Below are 16932 nucleotides of genomic sequence, written 5' to 3' on the forward strand. Positions count from 1 at the left end.
TGCCACAAAACCCTTTGAAAAGATCATACTTGCAATTTTTTAATAAAGTATTACCTCCACTTTTTGTTAGGCATCTAACCCAGGATGTTGCCTCATAGACGCATTTTTCAATTACTCGTACGTATTTGATCTATAAAAATGAAAATGTGTTATTTGGGCCTGCGTTTGGTATATGTAATATTTGACAGATGTTAAAATTCTCTTCAGTGTTGGGCAGTAGCTATAAAGAATAATCACCTGGTTATATAAACAGTTTCCTATAATATAAATCCAATAAAAAACAGTCACAACTTTCAAACTACACCCCTTACATCAACCATTCTTATGACCTACTAGGGGAGATTGTTAATTCATGGATACATTTGTTCTGCTGGGGTGAGACTCACTTAGGATCCTTATAGTCAAGAGGGAGGAAGAGAAAGAAAGAGAGCTGGAAAGTGCAATGACTCAAAAGACTGGTTACTGTAAACTCACTCAGGTGCAACCTGATCCATCTTTATTCCAGGCCAAGAGTGCCTGCGAGACAAAGACACCCAGCTTATATACAGGTAACCAAGCACACATGCCACAGGCGTACAGCCTGATGACCTCTGACCGCAGCGCCCTCTGGTGTCTGGTGACCCCCAAGCATTAATACATAACAACATCCCCCTTTTAAAATCTTAACAACAGACTTTTTACAAATTAAGACGGTCTGTGGCTTTCCTCTCACGAGCTGATCGTCTCAGTTCAACTTTGGCTCTGGGCGAGCGTTCTGAGTCCGTTGAGACTGAGGGCTGAGTAGCCGATCTGATGGGAGTGGTCATGACCACATCAGAGACTGAAGGTTCAGAGTCAGTAATGTCAGCAGAGTCCTCTGATGAGTGAACAATGGTTGGTTGGTCACTGACTGCATCTTCCTCATTTGGTTCCAGTTCATCTGTGTGCCGCAGTTTAATCTGGTCAAGGTGTTTCCTGCATGTTTGCCCATTCTTGAGCATGACAATAAACACTCTGTTACCCTCCTTGGTTGTAATAGTGCCAACGATCCATTTTGGACCTTGACCATAGTTCAGTACATAAACTGGATTGTTGACCGAGATGTCACGTGACACGGCAACACAATCATGACACCATTGCTGACTTTGATGTCTGTTTTCAACACAATCATTCAAATCACAAACAAGAGAAAGCCTGGTCTTGAGATTTCTCTTCATCTGTAGTTCAGCAGGAGGAACCCCAGTAAGCGTATGAGGTCTTGAGCTGTAACTGAGCAATATACATGACAACATTCTCTGCAGTAAGCCCTGAGTTACACGTTTCATACTTTTCTTGATCGTTTGAATAGCACGCTCTGCTTGACCATTAGAAACAGGCTTGAATGGAGCTGATCTTGCGTCTGATGCCATTGAGTTTCATGAACTCTTGGAACTCAAGACTTGTGAAGCAAGATCTGTTGTCACTCACAACAAAGTCAGGCAAACCATGAGTAGCAAACATGATACGAAGGCTCTCAATGGTAGCTGTGAACGTGCTGGATGACACAATAACACACTCTATCCACTTAGAGTATGCATCTACAATGAAAAAAAAACATCTTTCCTAGGAACAGACCCACAAAATCAATGTGGATCCTCGACCATAGTTTGGATGGCCATGACCAAAGACTCAGCGGAGATACTTTACTTAGCTGCCATGCAAGTATTGCACTGATACACGCATGATTCCAGATCAGAGTCAATTCCAGGCCACCATACATGAGACCTAGCAATGGACTTCATCATGACAATACCAGGATGAGTGCTATGAAGGTCACATACAATTTTTTCTCGACCTTTCTTAGGCATGATTACATGATTACCCCACAGTAAACAGTCTGACTAAATGGACAGCTCAACCTTGTGATGGTTGTAAGGTTTGGTCTCCTCACGCACCTCCACAGGTATGGCAGACCAATCACCACTGAGTACACACCGTTTTACAACCGATAAAATAGGGTCATGGCTGATCCAGATCCTAACTTGTTGAACAGTGACAGGGGTTCCTTCACTCTCAAAAGCATCCATTACTAACAGTAGATCTGCAGGTTGAGGTGTCTCCATCTCAGTTGTGGTTAAGGGAAGATGACTCAGTGCATCGGTACAATTCTCAGTACCAGCTGTATGATGGATGATGTAATCATAGGCAGACAATATCAGCGCCCACCTTTGAATGCGGGATGATGCATTGGTATTAATATCTTTGTTTTCCGCAAACAATGAAATGAGTGGTTTGTGATCCGTTTCTAGTTCAAAACGAAGACCAAACAGGTACTGGTGCATTTTTTTACCCCATACACACAAGGCAAAGCTTCTTTCTCTACCATACTGTAAGCTCTTTCCGCTTTAGACAGACTTCTCGAAGCATACACAACAGGTTGTAGCTTGCCCGATTCATTTGCTTGTTGGAGTAGACAGCCAACCCTATATGATGAAGAATCACAGGCCAATACAAGATGCTTACACGGATCATAATGAACAAGCAACTTGTTTGAACAGAACAGATTCTTGGCTTTCTCAAAGGCTCTATCTTGAGACGCATCCCAGACCCAGTTGTCGCCTTTTCTTAGTAACACATGCAGTGGCTCGAGTAAAGTGTTCAATCTGGGTAAGAAATTGCCAAAGTAGTTGAGTAGCCCAAGGAATGAATGCAGCTCCATCACATTCTAAGGCCTGGGTGCATTTTTGATGACCTTGGTTTTCGAATCAGTTGGCCTGATGCCATCAGCAGCAATCTTCCTCCCGAGGAATTCAACGTCAGGTGCCATAAATACACACTTCGAGCATTTCAGCCTGAGTCCCCTTTGTCCAGACGCTGTAGGAATTCTTAAAGATTGTTCAGATGTTCAGCAACCTGTGACCAAAATGTCATCTTGAAACACGACAGTTCTAGGAACCAACTTCAGTAAACTCTCCATATTGCTCTAAAATATGGCTGCAGCCGAATGAATCCCAAAAGGACACCTGTTGTAGACGAAAAGTCCTTTATGGGTGTTAATGCAGGTGAGTTTCTTCAAAGTGTCGACAAGCTCCTGGGTCATATAGGCCGACATCAGATCTAGTTTCGTGAACGACTTTCCACCAGCTAGCATGGTGAACAGGTCATCAGCCCTCTGTAACGGATACTGATCCTGTTTCAAAAATCTGTTAATCATAACCTTGTAGTCTCCCCAAATTCTGACAGTGCCATCACTCTTCAACATGGAAAAATGGGACTAGCCCACTTGTTAAACTCGACCGTTGATATGATCCCTTCACGCTGGAGTCTGTCAAGCTCAATTTCAACCTTCTCCCTCATCATGTGCGGATGTGCATGTACGCTTTGTGATAGACAGGCCTTGCATTGGAGTCCAGGTGAATCTGCACCTTAGCTCCCGTAAAATTACTAATGCCCGGTTCAAACAAAAAAGGAAACTTTTTCAATACTTGAGCACATGAAGTATCATCCACCGAGGACAACATCTTGACATCATTCCAGGTCAGCTTGATTTTCGCGAGCCAATTCCTGCCGAAGAGCATTGGACCATTACCTGAGATGATCTGTAATGGTAGCTCGTGAACCACACCGTCATATGACACCTCGATTGCTGCACTGCCGAGCACCGGTATGAGTTCCTTAGTGTAAGTAAGCAACCTGGCATTGACTAGACAGCTTCAGTTTCGCAGCCTTAGTGTCCCACAGCTTGTCGAATGTCCTTTGGCTCATTATTGACTGGCTCGCAACCGTGTCCAGCTCCATTGATACAGACACGCCATTCAGCTTCACATTAATGACTATCGGCTGGCTCTTGCTCAGGAACGAATACAGTCCATTCACTTCCTCCTTGGGTTGCGTATCCGGGCCAGCACTGAACTGATCCTCATCAACCACATGGCGAGCCACACCAGGCTTACTCCGTTGTGGACACATCCTGTGAAGATGCTCTACTTTCGAATATCCATTGCATGAGTATTGTCTAAACCAACACTGATGAGACCGATGATTGCCCCCACAACGCCAACAGGGTGAAATCTAGTTCGAACCAGTTGGCGGGCTCTGAGCAGTGGCAGGTTTCGCGTAAGCAGCTCTGCCCGAAAACGACACCATCTTGTTTACAGTACTTGCCGTGGAACTCCGACTTGTCGATGATATCTGCCTCAAATTATCATCCGTTGTTATACATGCCTGGGCAGTCGTGATGGTCTTTTTCAAATCCAGCGTCTCTGCAGCCAATAGCTTCCTGAGGATCGCATCATGGCTGATGCCTATCACGAAGACATCACGCAGCATCTCGTACCTTTTTCCGCCGGACCTACAGGCGAGAGAAGATTCTTCATGAGGCCGTAAATTTTCGGACCTCAAACAATGAGGAGAACTGCCCTGCGCTTAACTGCGCGGCCTCTGCCTCCATACTGTTGGTCACAAAGTACAGATCCAGGCAGTTGACAAACTGCCCAATCTTCGCCCTCCACAAATCTCTCCAGGATTCCAACCGTGCCTCAATGACTCAAGAGTCTGGTTACTGTAAACTCACTCAGGTGCAACCTGATCCATCTTTATTCCAGCCCAAGGCTGCCTGCGTGACAAAGACACCCAGCTTATATACAGGTGGCCAAGCACACATGCCATATTCGTACAGCCCGATGACCTCCGACCGCAGCGCCTTCTGGTGTCTGGTGACCCCCAAGCATCAATACATAACAGAAAGAGAGCGCAAAAAAACAGAAAAAGAAAAAGAGTGAAAGAGAAAAAAAAAAAGTAAGTGAAAGAATGTTTTCATCTTATTGATCTGGACTGGATTCCAACCCAGATCCCAAAGCTAAAAGAACAATGGATTCAACACAGAATTTAGATTAACCTTTGACTGCCTACATTGACTTTAAAAAGGATGCAGGTGGTCTGAATTTTAAGACAAACTTCAAGTTTTATCATTTTTGGGTCATCTTTTTGAAGCCAGTGTTCAGTTCATGAGAAACCTGAAATAATTTGGCTTCAAACATTGAGAGCCAGAGACCCTACAGAATATTTCACACAATCTGAAATAAGACAATGGTCTCTCCATACCTATAAGAGTATAAAATGTAACAGAAAGGCAGGTGTGCTCTGTAAGATAAGCTTTCTATTCCTTATCTGGTCCATCATCACCCCTCTTCCCCTTCATTGCATAAAACCTCATCCACAGTTTCATTACCTCAAGGATCAATTTTTTGCCGGCCTTTTCATCTCTACCCTACACGGTTGCCAACTAATCCATTGCTCTGCAGCTCTCTACTGAGTCCTCTAATGCTCATCGTCTCACATACCCACTACCCTCATCCCTATGCAGATCCACTGGCTCTCTGTGCTCTAGCACCTCAGATGCTCAACTTTAAGATCCTCAGTCACATTTTCAAATCCTGCCAAACCTCACATATAGATTACTGAGGTGATTATATATATAAATAATATATATAAAATATATGTATTATTTCAAGTTTCTGTTATTGTTGTAAAACCTAAGAAAATGGGGGGGGGGCGGTGGGGCAGGTGAGGGGGCGAGGTTACTCAGTCCATCAAGCTTTCACCTTCCAATGTCCTAAATTGCTCTATCATGGACACTACCCAACAAAATTATGGAAAGGTTCTGCAACATCTTGCCCCCTCCCTGCCCCCCAGAAGATAAATTATTCAGGATTCCAGACCACTTTACTAATGTTACATCTTGCATTATATATCCCAGGTTAGTGTGCTTTCTTCTTGTAGTATTTTCCTGGTCCCATCAGCCTAGGACTCATTACTTTCCACACAACATTTGATCATCTCTATCTGTAAATTTCATCGTACCATTTGTACCCAGATATTCATCAAGCTCTTTTTTAAAGTAATTAAGTAAATCTATGCCACCTATTCAATACACTGTGTGGGGGGGGGGGGCGGGGGGAGAGGTGGAATTCAAAAATCTCGGTCTTGTCTGAGGTTAGGAAAGAACAAATTGTACCTGCAATCCCGATGCTGCAATGTATTGGATTTTGAACTTCACTCTGATTGGAGGTTTTCCTTCAGGTTCCTCCGCCTCCACACTTGGCAGTCCCAGATGGGCCTTCATTGTAAATTCTTTCCCTCCCTTAAGCAATTGTGCAATGTTAATGTTAATGCATTACTGACCACTAAATTCTAGAAAGGTTTTTCATTAAAGAGAAACTCCAGAATCCAAAGGTATTTTTTAAATTGGACAGCTATTCCCCCACAATAATTCCTACTTATTGTTTCTTATATAGAGGAAAAAGCAGTGTGTGCTTTTCACTCAGTGAGGGCAGCTATTGACCCCACCCATGGAGAGATCTCCAGCTGCCTGTCATAAGACCTTATGGTGTCACACTGCTTGCTGTTTAGCTGATATCCAATGCACATGTAGATTTTTAAAAAATCAGCTACAAACCTGCGGTTATGACTTATGCAACGATACAAAAATGCTTTTCCACTCAGTGTGGTTTGACTTTAGTGTGACCTATTTGCAGTACATGGAGATCTGGGACCAATCTCTGTGTTGAGTTCATGTTAATTAGTGTCCAGGATAATTATTGACAAAGACAAAGCTATTCTGTTTAATCATTAATAAAAACCTAACATTATAAAATTTAGTAATAAAAAAATCTGTCCCTTGTTTATATTTTCCAGTGTTTCAAGCAAGCTGCAGGCCACCCACCATAAGATAATAAATAACTTTTGCTGGATGATCTCTCCAAAGCTGTAATTGCTGCTTTCATTAGTGGAAAATTAACAACCACTGGCATTTATATAGCGCCTTTAATGCAAAACATTCCAAGGCGCTTCACAAGAGTGTTATAAGAACATAAGAACATAAGAATTAGGAACAGGAGTAGGCCATCTAGCCCCTCGAGCCTGCCCCGCCATTCAATAAGACCATGGCTGATCTGGTCGTGGACTCAGCTCCACTTACCCGCCCTCTCCCCGTAACCCTTAATTCCCTTATTGCTTAAAAATTTATCTATCTTTGACTTGAAAACATTCAATGAGCTAGCCTCAACTGCTTCCTTGGGCAGAGAATTCCACAGATTCACAACCCTCTGGGAGAAGAAATGTTTTCTCAACTCGGTTTTAAATTGGCTCCTCCGTATTTTGAGGCTGTGCCCCCTAGTTCTAGTCTCCCCCACCAATGGAAACAACCTCTCTGCCTCTATCTTGTCTATCCCTTTCATGATTTTAAATGTTTCTATAAGATCACCCCTCATCCTTCTGAACTCCAAGGAGTAAAGACCTAGTCGACTCAATCTATCATCATAAGGTAACCCCCTCATTTCTGGAATCAGCCGAGTGAATCGTCTCTGTACCCCTTCCAAAGCTAGTATATCCTTCCTTAAGTAAGGTGACCAAAACTGCACGCAGTACTCCAGGTGCGGCCTTACCAATACCTTATACAGTTGCAGCAAGACCTCCTTGCTTTTGTACTCCATCCCTTTCGCAATGAAGGCCAATATTCCATTTGCCTTCCTGATTACCTGCTGCACCTGCAAACTAACCTTTTGGGATTCATGCACAAGGACCCCCAGGTCCCTTTGCACCACAGCATGTTGTAATTTCTCCCTATTCAAATAATATTCCCTTTTACTGTTTTTTTCCCCAAGGTGGATGACCTCACACTTTCCGACATTGTATTCCATCTGCCAAACCTTAGCCCATTCGCTTAACCTATCCAAATCTTCTTGCAGTCTCTCTGAGTCCTCTACACAACCCGCTTTTCCACTAATCTTAGTGTCATCTGCAAATATTGTTGCACTACACTCTGTCCCCTCTTCTAGGTCATTTATGTATATTGCAAACAGTTGTGGTCCCAGCACTGATCCCTGTGGCACACCACTAACCACTGATTTCCAACCGGAAAAGGACCCATTTATCCCGACTCTCTGCTTTCTGTTCGCCAGCCAATTCTCTATCCATGCTAATACATTTCCTCTGACTCCGCGTACCTTTATCTTCTGTAGTAACCTTTTGTGTGGCACCTTATCGAATGCCTTTTGGAAATCTAAATACACCACCATCCATCGGTACACCTCTATCCACCATGCTCGTTATATCCTCAAAGAATTCCAGTAAATTAGTTAAACATGATTTCCCTTTCATGAATCCATGCTGCGTCTGCTTGATTGCACTATTCCTATCCAGATGTCCCGCTATTTCTTCCTTAATGATAGTTTCAAGCATTTTCCCCACTACAGATGTTAAACTAACCGGCCTATAGTTACCTGCCTTTTGCCTGCCCCCTTTTTTAAACAGAGGCGTTACATTAGCTGCTCTCCAATCCGCTGGTACCTCCCCAGAGTCCAGAGAATTTTGGTAGATTATAACGAATGCATCTGCTATAACTTCAGCCATCTCTTTTAATACCCTGGGATGTATTTCATCAGGACCAGGGGACTTGTCTACCTTCAGTCCCATTAGCCTGTCCAGCACTACTCCCCTAGTGATAGTGATTGTCTCAAGGTCCTCCCTTCCCACATTCCTGTGGCCTGCAAATTTTGGCATTGTTTTTGTGTCTTCCACTGTGAAGACGGAAGCAAAATAATTGTTTAAGGTCTCAGCCATTTCCACATTTCCCATTATTAAATCTCCCTTCTCATCTTCTAAGGGACCAACATTTACTTTAGTCACTCTCTTCCGTTTTATATATCGGTAAAAGCTTTTACTATCTGTTTTTATGTTTTGCGCCAGTTTACTTTCGTAATCTATCTTTCCTTTCTTTATTGCTTTCTTAGTCATTCTTTGCTGTCGTTTAAAATTTTCCCAATCTTCTAGTTTCCCACTAACCTTGGCCACCTTATACGCATTGGTTTTTAATTTGATACTCTCCTTTATTTCCTTGGTTATCCACGGCTGGTTATCACTTCTCTTGCCGCCCTTCGTTATCAATAAAAAAAAATTGACACCAACCCACAGGAGGAGATATCAGGACATATGACCAAAAGCTTAGTCAAAGAGAGAGGTTTTAAGGAGCCTCTTAAAGGAGGAGAGACAGGTAGAGAGGCGGAGAGGTTTCGGGAGGGAATTCCATTTCAGGGCCAATGCAGCAAAGCATAGCTGCCAATGGTGGAGCGTCTAAAACCGGAGATGTGCAAGAGGCCAGAAATGGAAGAGTGCAGAGATCTCGATGGCTTGCAGGGCTGGTGGTGGTCACCGAAATAGGGAGGGACGAGGCCATGGAGAGATTTGAAAACAAGGATGAAGATTTTAAAATTGAGGTGTTGTTGGACCGGGGGCCAGTGTACATCAGCAAGCACAGAGATGATGAGTGAACGGGATTTGGGGTGATGGATGAATGGGACTTGGCGCGAGTTAAGATATGGACAGCAGAGTTTTGGATGAGCAGAAGTATATGTAGGGCGGAAGATAGGAGGCCGGCAAGGAGAGCATTGTAATAGTCAAGTCTAGAGGTAACAATGGCGTGGTTGAAGGTTTCAGCAGCAGATGAGCTGAGGCAGGGGTCAGAATCAGTGATGTTACAGAGATAAAAGTAGGCAGCCTCGGTGATGGAGCGGATGTATGGTCGGAAGCTCATCTTGGGGTCATACACAACACCAAGGTTGCGAATGGTCTGGCTCAGCTTCAGACATTTGGCAGGGATGGAAACGGTGATCAGGGAAGAGAGTTTGTGGTGAGGACCAAAGACGATGGCTTCGATGTTCCCAATTATAGATATTAAATCCTCAAACTAGCTTTAATGATGGAGGCTGTGTGGTGGCGCAGTACATTGGCATACAGGTGTAGTAAGGATGCAGATTCGCCCCTTCCCCCTGCAGTGTTACTGGGTTTCCAATCTAAAATGTGATGCTGTGGGCTTCCCCATTGGTTGCAGGAAAAGAGGAAATAATTCTCTGATTTTGTGAACTATTAATAGCCAACGCAGAGTGCCAGACATTGGTGGAGATCTGATCTACTGTCTGTGCTATTTGGTATAGTCCAGTGATACCGGGTACAATGAAGAAAATAGAAGGACTTCGTGTCCTCAGAAAATGTTGGGGAAATATACACTAAACAGATGTTTTATGGTGTCTGTTGGTTTATTGTTTCATGTACATAGTAAAGCACAGATAACAGGGAATGACTGATTCCACGAACACACACCATTGACTGCTGTAGAAATGGTGAGGAATTTTTCATTAAATGCACTCAGAAGCATATTGGTCCTATTTCAAATAATCAGCTATAATTGTTAAAGAAACATTTTTTATAATAAGGCTGTGACTTTTTTTCTTTCGACTCAGCAACGTCAGTTAACGAAACCAAGTATTTGTGGTGAAAGTCAATGGCTAAGGAAGTACTTCGGTCATGGTTTATTCTAGCTTATACATTTCTCACCGGCCAGTAGGGACCAACAGGGAAATGGCAGTATAAAGATTTTCTGGATGCAAAACTCCAGCCGAGCAATGTTTCATAGCAAGAAGCAGAGTCTGTACTACAAAAGTGGCAGCACAACTGAAAGTTGTTTGGAAGTTTTTGGAGTATTGAATACTGTGAATCAATATTTAGTTGGCTTACAAATGTCAACATATTCAAATTTAAAATTAGATCCCTAATACTAAAAAAAAAATGCAGATTAAGGATAGTGGGGCAGGATAGTGTGTGGGAGTTGTAAGGCAAGAGCTTACGCCCATCAGTCCTCGCATGCTAAGGTCTCAATCTCAGCTTTGCCATCAGGGGGAGGTGCAGAACAGAGACCACATGCTTCCCCAAAAGAGAAAGGAAATCGAAGGAAGATTCAGCTCAGACTATTCTCACAGATCTCCCATCTGCCACTGACGGAGTGGTGTGTTAGGCAATTCTGTATAAATTCTTCACATATAATCCTATTGCACTCTTTCACCAGGAGTTAAGGTCTGAAGTGAACCAAACTCAATAATTTTGGATTTCTTTAATACTTGAATTCTGCCAGAATTCTGAGAAATAGAAGCACACACATATTAGTGTAAAACTTTCCTGCTGTAATGGCAACCATCTGTCGCCAGCTATCCAATTGCCCCCAATATATACACATAACTGATAGATAATATGTTTACCTGGACTTACTTTCATTGAATTTATAAACCAGATAATAGCACTATCCTCAGGCGCCCATTCTACACAACCTTTAGCTGTGCTGAATTTGGGAGATGAAGCATCGCTGGGGACAGGGATGATGATGGCAACATCTGTAGCAGTCAGGCGCTCTTTGAACTGTCCTTTAACCTGCAACATCACAGACATAGTCAACTTGAGAGGATCTTTCTTATCTGGATTCTAACTGTTACATTTACATGTGGACCGGCTTTGATGGCTCAGTGGACATGATCCTGACCCACACAATCCAGAAGCCCTGGTCTGTATGGAGTTAATTGCTGGACTGCATGTGTAATCCAGGTGAGCAGAAATCTAAAAGCTCAAAGAACAAGGTGAAGGCAATAGAGCAGGGTAGCATTGGGGGACACGAAAACCAGAGCATGACAGGTAGGGACAGAATTTATAAACATGAGTGTATCAGAAACTGCGGTCATAGCAGGAGAAAATAGTAAGATAACACATTTAAAAGCTTTTAACTGAATGCACGCAGCATTTGTAACAAATTAGATGAGCTGTCGGCACAAATAGTTACAGATGGGTATGAACTGATAGCCGTAACAGAGACGTGGTTGCAAGGTGACCAAGACTGGGAACTAAACATAAGAACATAAGAATATAAGAAATAGGAACAGGAGTAGGCCATATGGCCCCTCAAGCCTGCTCCGCCATTCAATCAGATCATGGCTGATCTGATCATGGACTTAAGGTCCACTTCCCCGCCCGTACCCCATAACCCCTTCTCCCCTTATCGTTTAAGAAACTGTCTATTTCTGTCTTAAATTTATTCAATGTCCCAGCTTCCACAGCTCTCTAAGGCAGTGAATTTCACAGATCTACAACCCTCTGAGAGGAAATTTCTCCTCATCTCTGTTTTAAATGGGCGGCCCCTTATTGTAAGATCATGCCCTCTAGTTCTAGTCTCCCCCATAAGTGGAAACATCCTCTCTGCATCTAGCTTGTCAAGCCCTCTCATAAGCTTAATACATTTCGATAAGATCGCCTCTCATTCTTCTGAATTCCAATGAGTAGAGGCCCACCTACTCAACCTTTCCTCATAAGTCAACCCCCTCATCCCCGGAATCAACCTAGTGAATCTTCTCTGAACTGCCTCCAAAGCAAGTATATCCTTTCGTAAATATGGAAACCAAAACTGCATGCAGTATTCCAGGTGTGGCCTCACCAATACCTTGTATAGCTGCAGCAAGACTTCCCTGCTTTTATACTGCATCCCCTTTGCAATAAAGGCCAAGATACCATTGGCCTTCCTGATCACTTGCTGTACCTGCATACTATCCTTTTGCGTTTCATGCACAAGTACCCCCAGGTTCCGCTGTACTGCGGCACTTAGAGAAAAATTACAATTTAAATAATAACTTGCTCTTTGATTTTTTTCTGCCAAAGTGCATGACCTCACACTTTCCAACATTATACTCCATCTGCCAAATTTTTGCCCACTCACTCAGCCTGTCTATGTCCCTTGGCAGATTTTGTGTCCTCCTCACACGTTGCTTTTCCTCCCATCTTTGTATCGTCAGCAAACTTGGCTACGTTACACTCGGTCCTTTCTTCCAAGTCGTTATAGATTGTAAATAGTTGGGGTCCCAGCACTGATCCCTGTGGCACACCATTAGTTACTGGTTGCCAACCAAAGAATGAACCATTTATTCCGACTCTGTTAGTTAGCCAATCCTCTATCCATGCTAATATATTACCCCCAACCCAGTGAACTTTTATCTTGTGGGTACATTCAGGGGTACTTGTCAATTTGGAAGGACAGACAGAAAGGAAAAGGAGGTGGGGTAGCTCTGTTGATAAAGGATGAAATCACTGCAATAGTGAGAAACAATATTGGTTCAAATGATCAGGATGTTGAAACAGTTTGGGTAAAGATTAGGAATAATAAGGGAAAAAAGTCACTGGTAGGTGTAGTCTACAGGCCCCCTAACTGTTTATACTCCGACCAACAGAGTTGCTACTAAGAAATAGTGGAGGCTTGTAAAAAGGGAACAGCAATAATCATGGGTGATTTTAACCTCCAGATTGATTGGACAAATCAAGTTGGTCAGGGTAGCCTAGAGGAAGAGTTCATAGAGTACATAAGGGATGGGTTCCTTGAGCAATATGTAACGGAACCAACCAGTGGCCAGGCTATCTTAGATCTGGTCCTGTGCAATGAGACAGGATTAATAAACAATCTCCTAGTAAAGGATCCCTTTGGAACGAGTGATCATAGCATGGTTGGATTTCAAATTCAGATGGAGGGCGAGAAAGTTGGATCTCAAACCAGCGTACTAAGCTTAAATAAAGGAGACTACAAAAGTATGAGGGCAGTGTTGGTTAAAGTGGACTGGGAAAATAGATTAAAGTGTAGGACAGTTGATGAACAGTGGCATATATTTAAGGAGATATTTCATAACACTCAAGAAAAATATATTCCAGTGAGGAGGAAAGGGTGTAAGAGAAACTAAAGAAATAAAGGATGGTATCCAATTAAAAACAAGGACATACAAAGTGGCCAAAACTAGTGGGAGGACAGAAGATTGGGAAGCTTTTAAAAGCCAGCAAAGAATGACTAAAAAAATGATTAAGAAAGGGAAGATAGACAATGAAAGTAAACTAGCACGAAATATAAAAACAGATAGCAAGAGTTTCTACAGGTATATAAAAAGGAAAAGACTTGCTAAAGTAAATGTTGGTCCCTTAGAGGACAAGACCGGGGAATTAGTGATGGGGAACATGGAGATGGCAGAAACTCTGAACAAATATTTTGTATAAGTCTTTACCGTAGAGGACACTAAAAATATCCCAACAGTGGATAGTCAAGCGGCTATGGAGTCAGGGGTGGGGGGAAGAATTTAACACAATTACAATCACTAAGGAGGTGGTACTCAGTAAGATAATGGGACTAAAGGCGTCTAAATCCCCTGGACCTGTTGACTTGCATCCTTGGGTCTTAAGAGAAGTAGCGGCAGGGATGGTGGATGCATTGGTTGTAATTTACTAAAATTCCCTGGATTCTGGGGAGGTCCCAGCAGATTGGAAAACTGCAAATGTAACGCCACTATTTAAAAAAGGAGGCAGACAAAAAGCAGGAAACTATAGACCAGTTAACCTAACATCTGTGGTTGGGAAAATGTTGGAGTCCATTATTAAAGAAGCAGTAGCAGGACATTTGGAAAAGCATAATTCAGTCAGGCAGAGTCAGCATGGATTTATGAAGGGAAATCACGTTTGACAAATTTGCTGGAACTCTGAGGATGTAACAACAGGGTGGATAAAGGGGAACCAGTGGATGTGGTGTATTTGGACTTCCAGAAGGCATTCGATAAGGTGCCACATAAAAGGTTACTGCACAAGATAAAAGTTCACGGGGTTGGGTAATATATTAGCATGGATAGAGGATTGGCTAACTAACAGAGATCAGAGAGTCGGGATAAATGGTTCATTCTCGAGTTGGCAATCAGTAACTAGTGGGCTGCTGCAGGGATCAATGCTGGGACCCCAACTAATTACAATCTATATTAATGACTTGGAGGAAGGGACTGAGTGTAACGTAGCCAAGTTTGCTGACAATACAAAGATGGGAAGAAAAGAAATGTGTGAGGCGGACACAAAAAATCTGCAAAACGACATAAACAGACTAAGAGAGTGGGCAAAAATTTGGCAGATGGAGTATAATGTTGGAAAGTGTGAGGTCATGCACTTTGGCAGAAAAAAAATCAAAGAGCAAGTTATTATTTAAATGGAGAAAAATTGCAAAGTGCTGCAGTACAGCGGGACCTGAGGGTACTTGTGCATGAAACACAAAAGGTTAGTATGCAGGTACAGCAAGTGATCAGGAAGGCCAATGGACTCTTGGCCTTTATTGCAAAGGGGATGGAGTATAAAAGCAGGGAAGTTTTGCTACAGCATTTAAATGGTCAAATGAAGGGTAGAGGGCCTAGGGAGGAGCAATATAAACAATGAGAAATTAGTTAAATGGCTCTTCATTATAGGGCACAATACCAGCTGAAAGATCTGGGTTATTGGTGAATACCTCACTGAAACTAACACTGCAGGATGCAGTAACAGTAAGGAAACCTAATCATATCTTGTGAAATATAGCAAATGGATAGAGCACAAATTCCATACCCTTCCCATTGTCCTGGTCCATGAATGAGGTTCGCAGAGAACTGAAAGTAGGTCACGTGTCAACTCACTTATCCAAAGAATAATGGAGAGGAGGTTAAGGAGAGAAGAAAGGGGAACAGAAATATTTTTGAAAAATTGTCGAAAGGATGTTTGATGATGAGGTATCTTATAAAAGCAGGGTCTCTCACATTGTTCTTATACACTGCAAAAAAGACCAACTAAAGCATCTGGTGTATTTCATACACAAAGCATTCCTAGTCTTCCTATTCCTTTCCTTACCTTTGCTGTGATCTCCATTCTGCTGTGCGTGTATCTCTGCACAGCTGCTTCAACCATTAGAAATGGTTTGACCTGAACAGACATATGTACCACAGGATCATTCGTACAACAATTCTTTTACAACTTAAGCAGTTTATTCAGAGAAATAAATCTCTTCAATCACTTATTCCTTCATTATGTATACTAAGATCTACAACATTTATTATATACACAAAGTTTTCATTCCTTCCAATTCAACTTTGCATCAACAAAGTAAATGCTCTTATAATAACCCCTGTAATTTACTGAAAGACTAAGGTTGAGAAATTGGACTCGTTTGCGCTGACTTTAAGGCCGGTTTGGAAGAAAAAATGGCAGCCACTTCGCTTCCGCCCACTTATGACAAGGACCGCGGCAGCTGCCTTCTGGGCAGGCTGGCAACGCTGCCGTTGCCTGCGCTCGCTGCTGCAGATATTTAGATGAGGCAGATCGTTGTAATAGCGCACCACCTAGTGGACTACTGTGGTAATGTGACTACTGATGTAAATAGTAAAGGATCACGTGGCAAGGTCACATGATGACAAGTTTCTGTTTATGAGCCATCTTGTGTGAGTGTGTGTGCTGTCTTAAGAATATATCACAATCGTGATGTCAATTAGCATGCAATGCCGATTTGATGCACGACTTGCCATTTTGGACCTCGTCGCTCCTTTTAACACCCTCTCCAAATTACGCCCAGCTGAACACATGCAGAGAGGACACCCCACCAGCGCTTCTTAAAGAATCAACCACTTGCAACAGACTCGCTTTTTCATTTCTACTGGCTCGGAGTAAGTTTGTGCAACTGTTTGAAGCTTTCTACAGTTATTTAAAGTTGCTGAGGTTACAGGGAGTGTTGCTGCAGGTGGAGAACGACTTGCTTCTCAATTAAAGGGTTCTACTCACATCACTTGCTCCCAGTCATGGAGGCTCTACTTGCAGTCCCCCTCACACTCGAGAATGACAGGGAGATGAACCAGAGGCAACGAAGAAGAGGATAAGATGCTCACAGAGGGAGGAGGAGGGGCGGGAGGGTTGTCAGCAGGAGGCCTTACCCATCTAGCGTTTTCAGGGAGCACTTATTCTTCCTGCACTTAAGCCAGGCTCCGCTTCACCAAGGAGGTGGTCAGAGCTCTGCCATCTCCTACAACCAGACCTGCAGCTTCAGAGCAGGGTGAAAATGGCACTGCCAGTGACTCTCAAGGTCACCATGGCCTTCAGTTTTCTGCCATTGGATCCTTCCAGGCTGCAGCAGGAGACATAGCTAACATCTCCCAGTTTGCCGCCATCGCTGCATCTGGTCACAGAGGCTCTCTACACCAGGAGAAGGGATTATGTTGTGTTCTCTCTGAACAAAGAGAGGCAGGAGGAGTGTGTATGTGGCTTTAGCAGGACATTGGGCTTCCCTATGGTGCT

At 43.1% G+C, this 16932-nt stretch overlaps 1 protein-coding gene across 1 annotated transcript in view; it reads right to left on the reverse strand.

Moving 5' to 3' along the window:
* LOC139268084 (AP-1 complex subunit mu-1-like) overlaps window positions 1–16932 on the reverse strand; it is a 65431-nt gene that overhangs the window by 5661 nt on the left and 42838 nt on the right. Inside the window, exons 8-11 of the mRNA XM_070886098.1 lie at window positions 15499–15570; window positions 11059–11217; window positions 5975–6100; window positions 55–130 (exon numbers count right to left, since the gene is read on the reverse strand). Of these exons, the coding sequence (XP_070742199.1) occupies window positions 55–130; window positions 5975–6100; window positions 11059–11217; window positions 15499–15570 (433 nt within the window). The remainder of the gene's footprint in view (window positions 1–54; window positions 131–5974; window positions 6101–11058; window positions 11218–15498; window positions 15571–16932) is intronic.

This window comes from Pristiophorus japonicus, chromosome 8 (assembly GCF_044704955.1).
Source record: "Pristiophorus japonicus isolate sPriJap1 chromosome 8, sPriJap1.hap1, whole genome shotgun sequence".
In the NCBI taxonomy this organism is placed as follows: Eukaryota; Metazoa; Chordata; class Chondrichthyes; family Pristiophoridae; genus Pristiophorus; species Pristiophorus japonicus.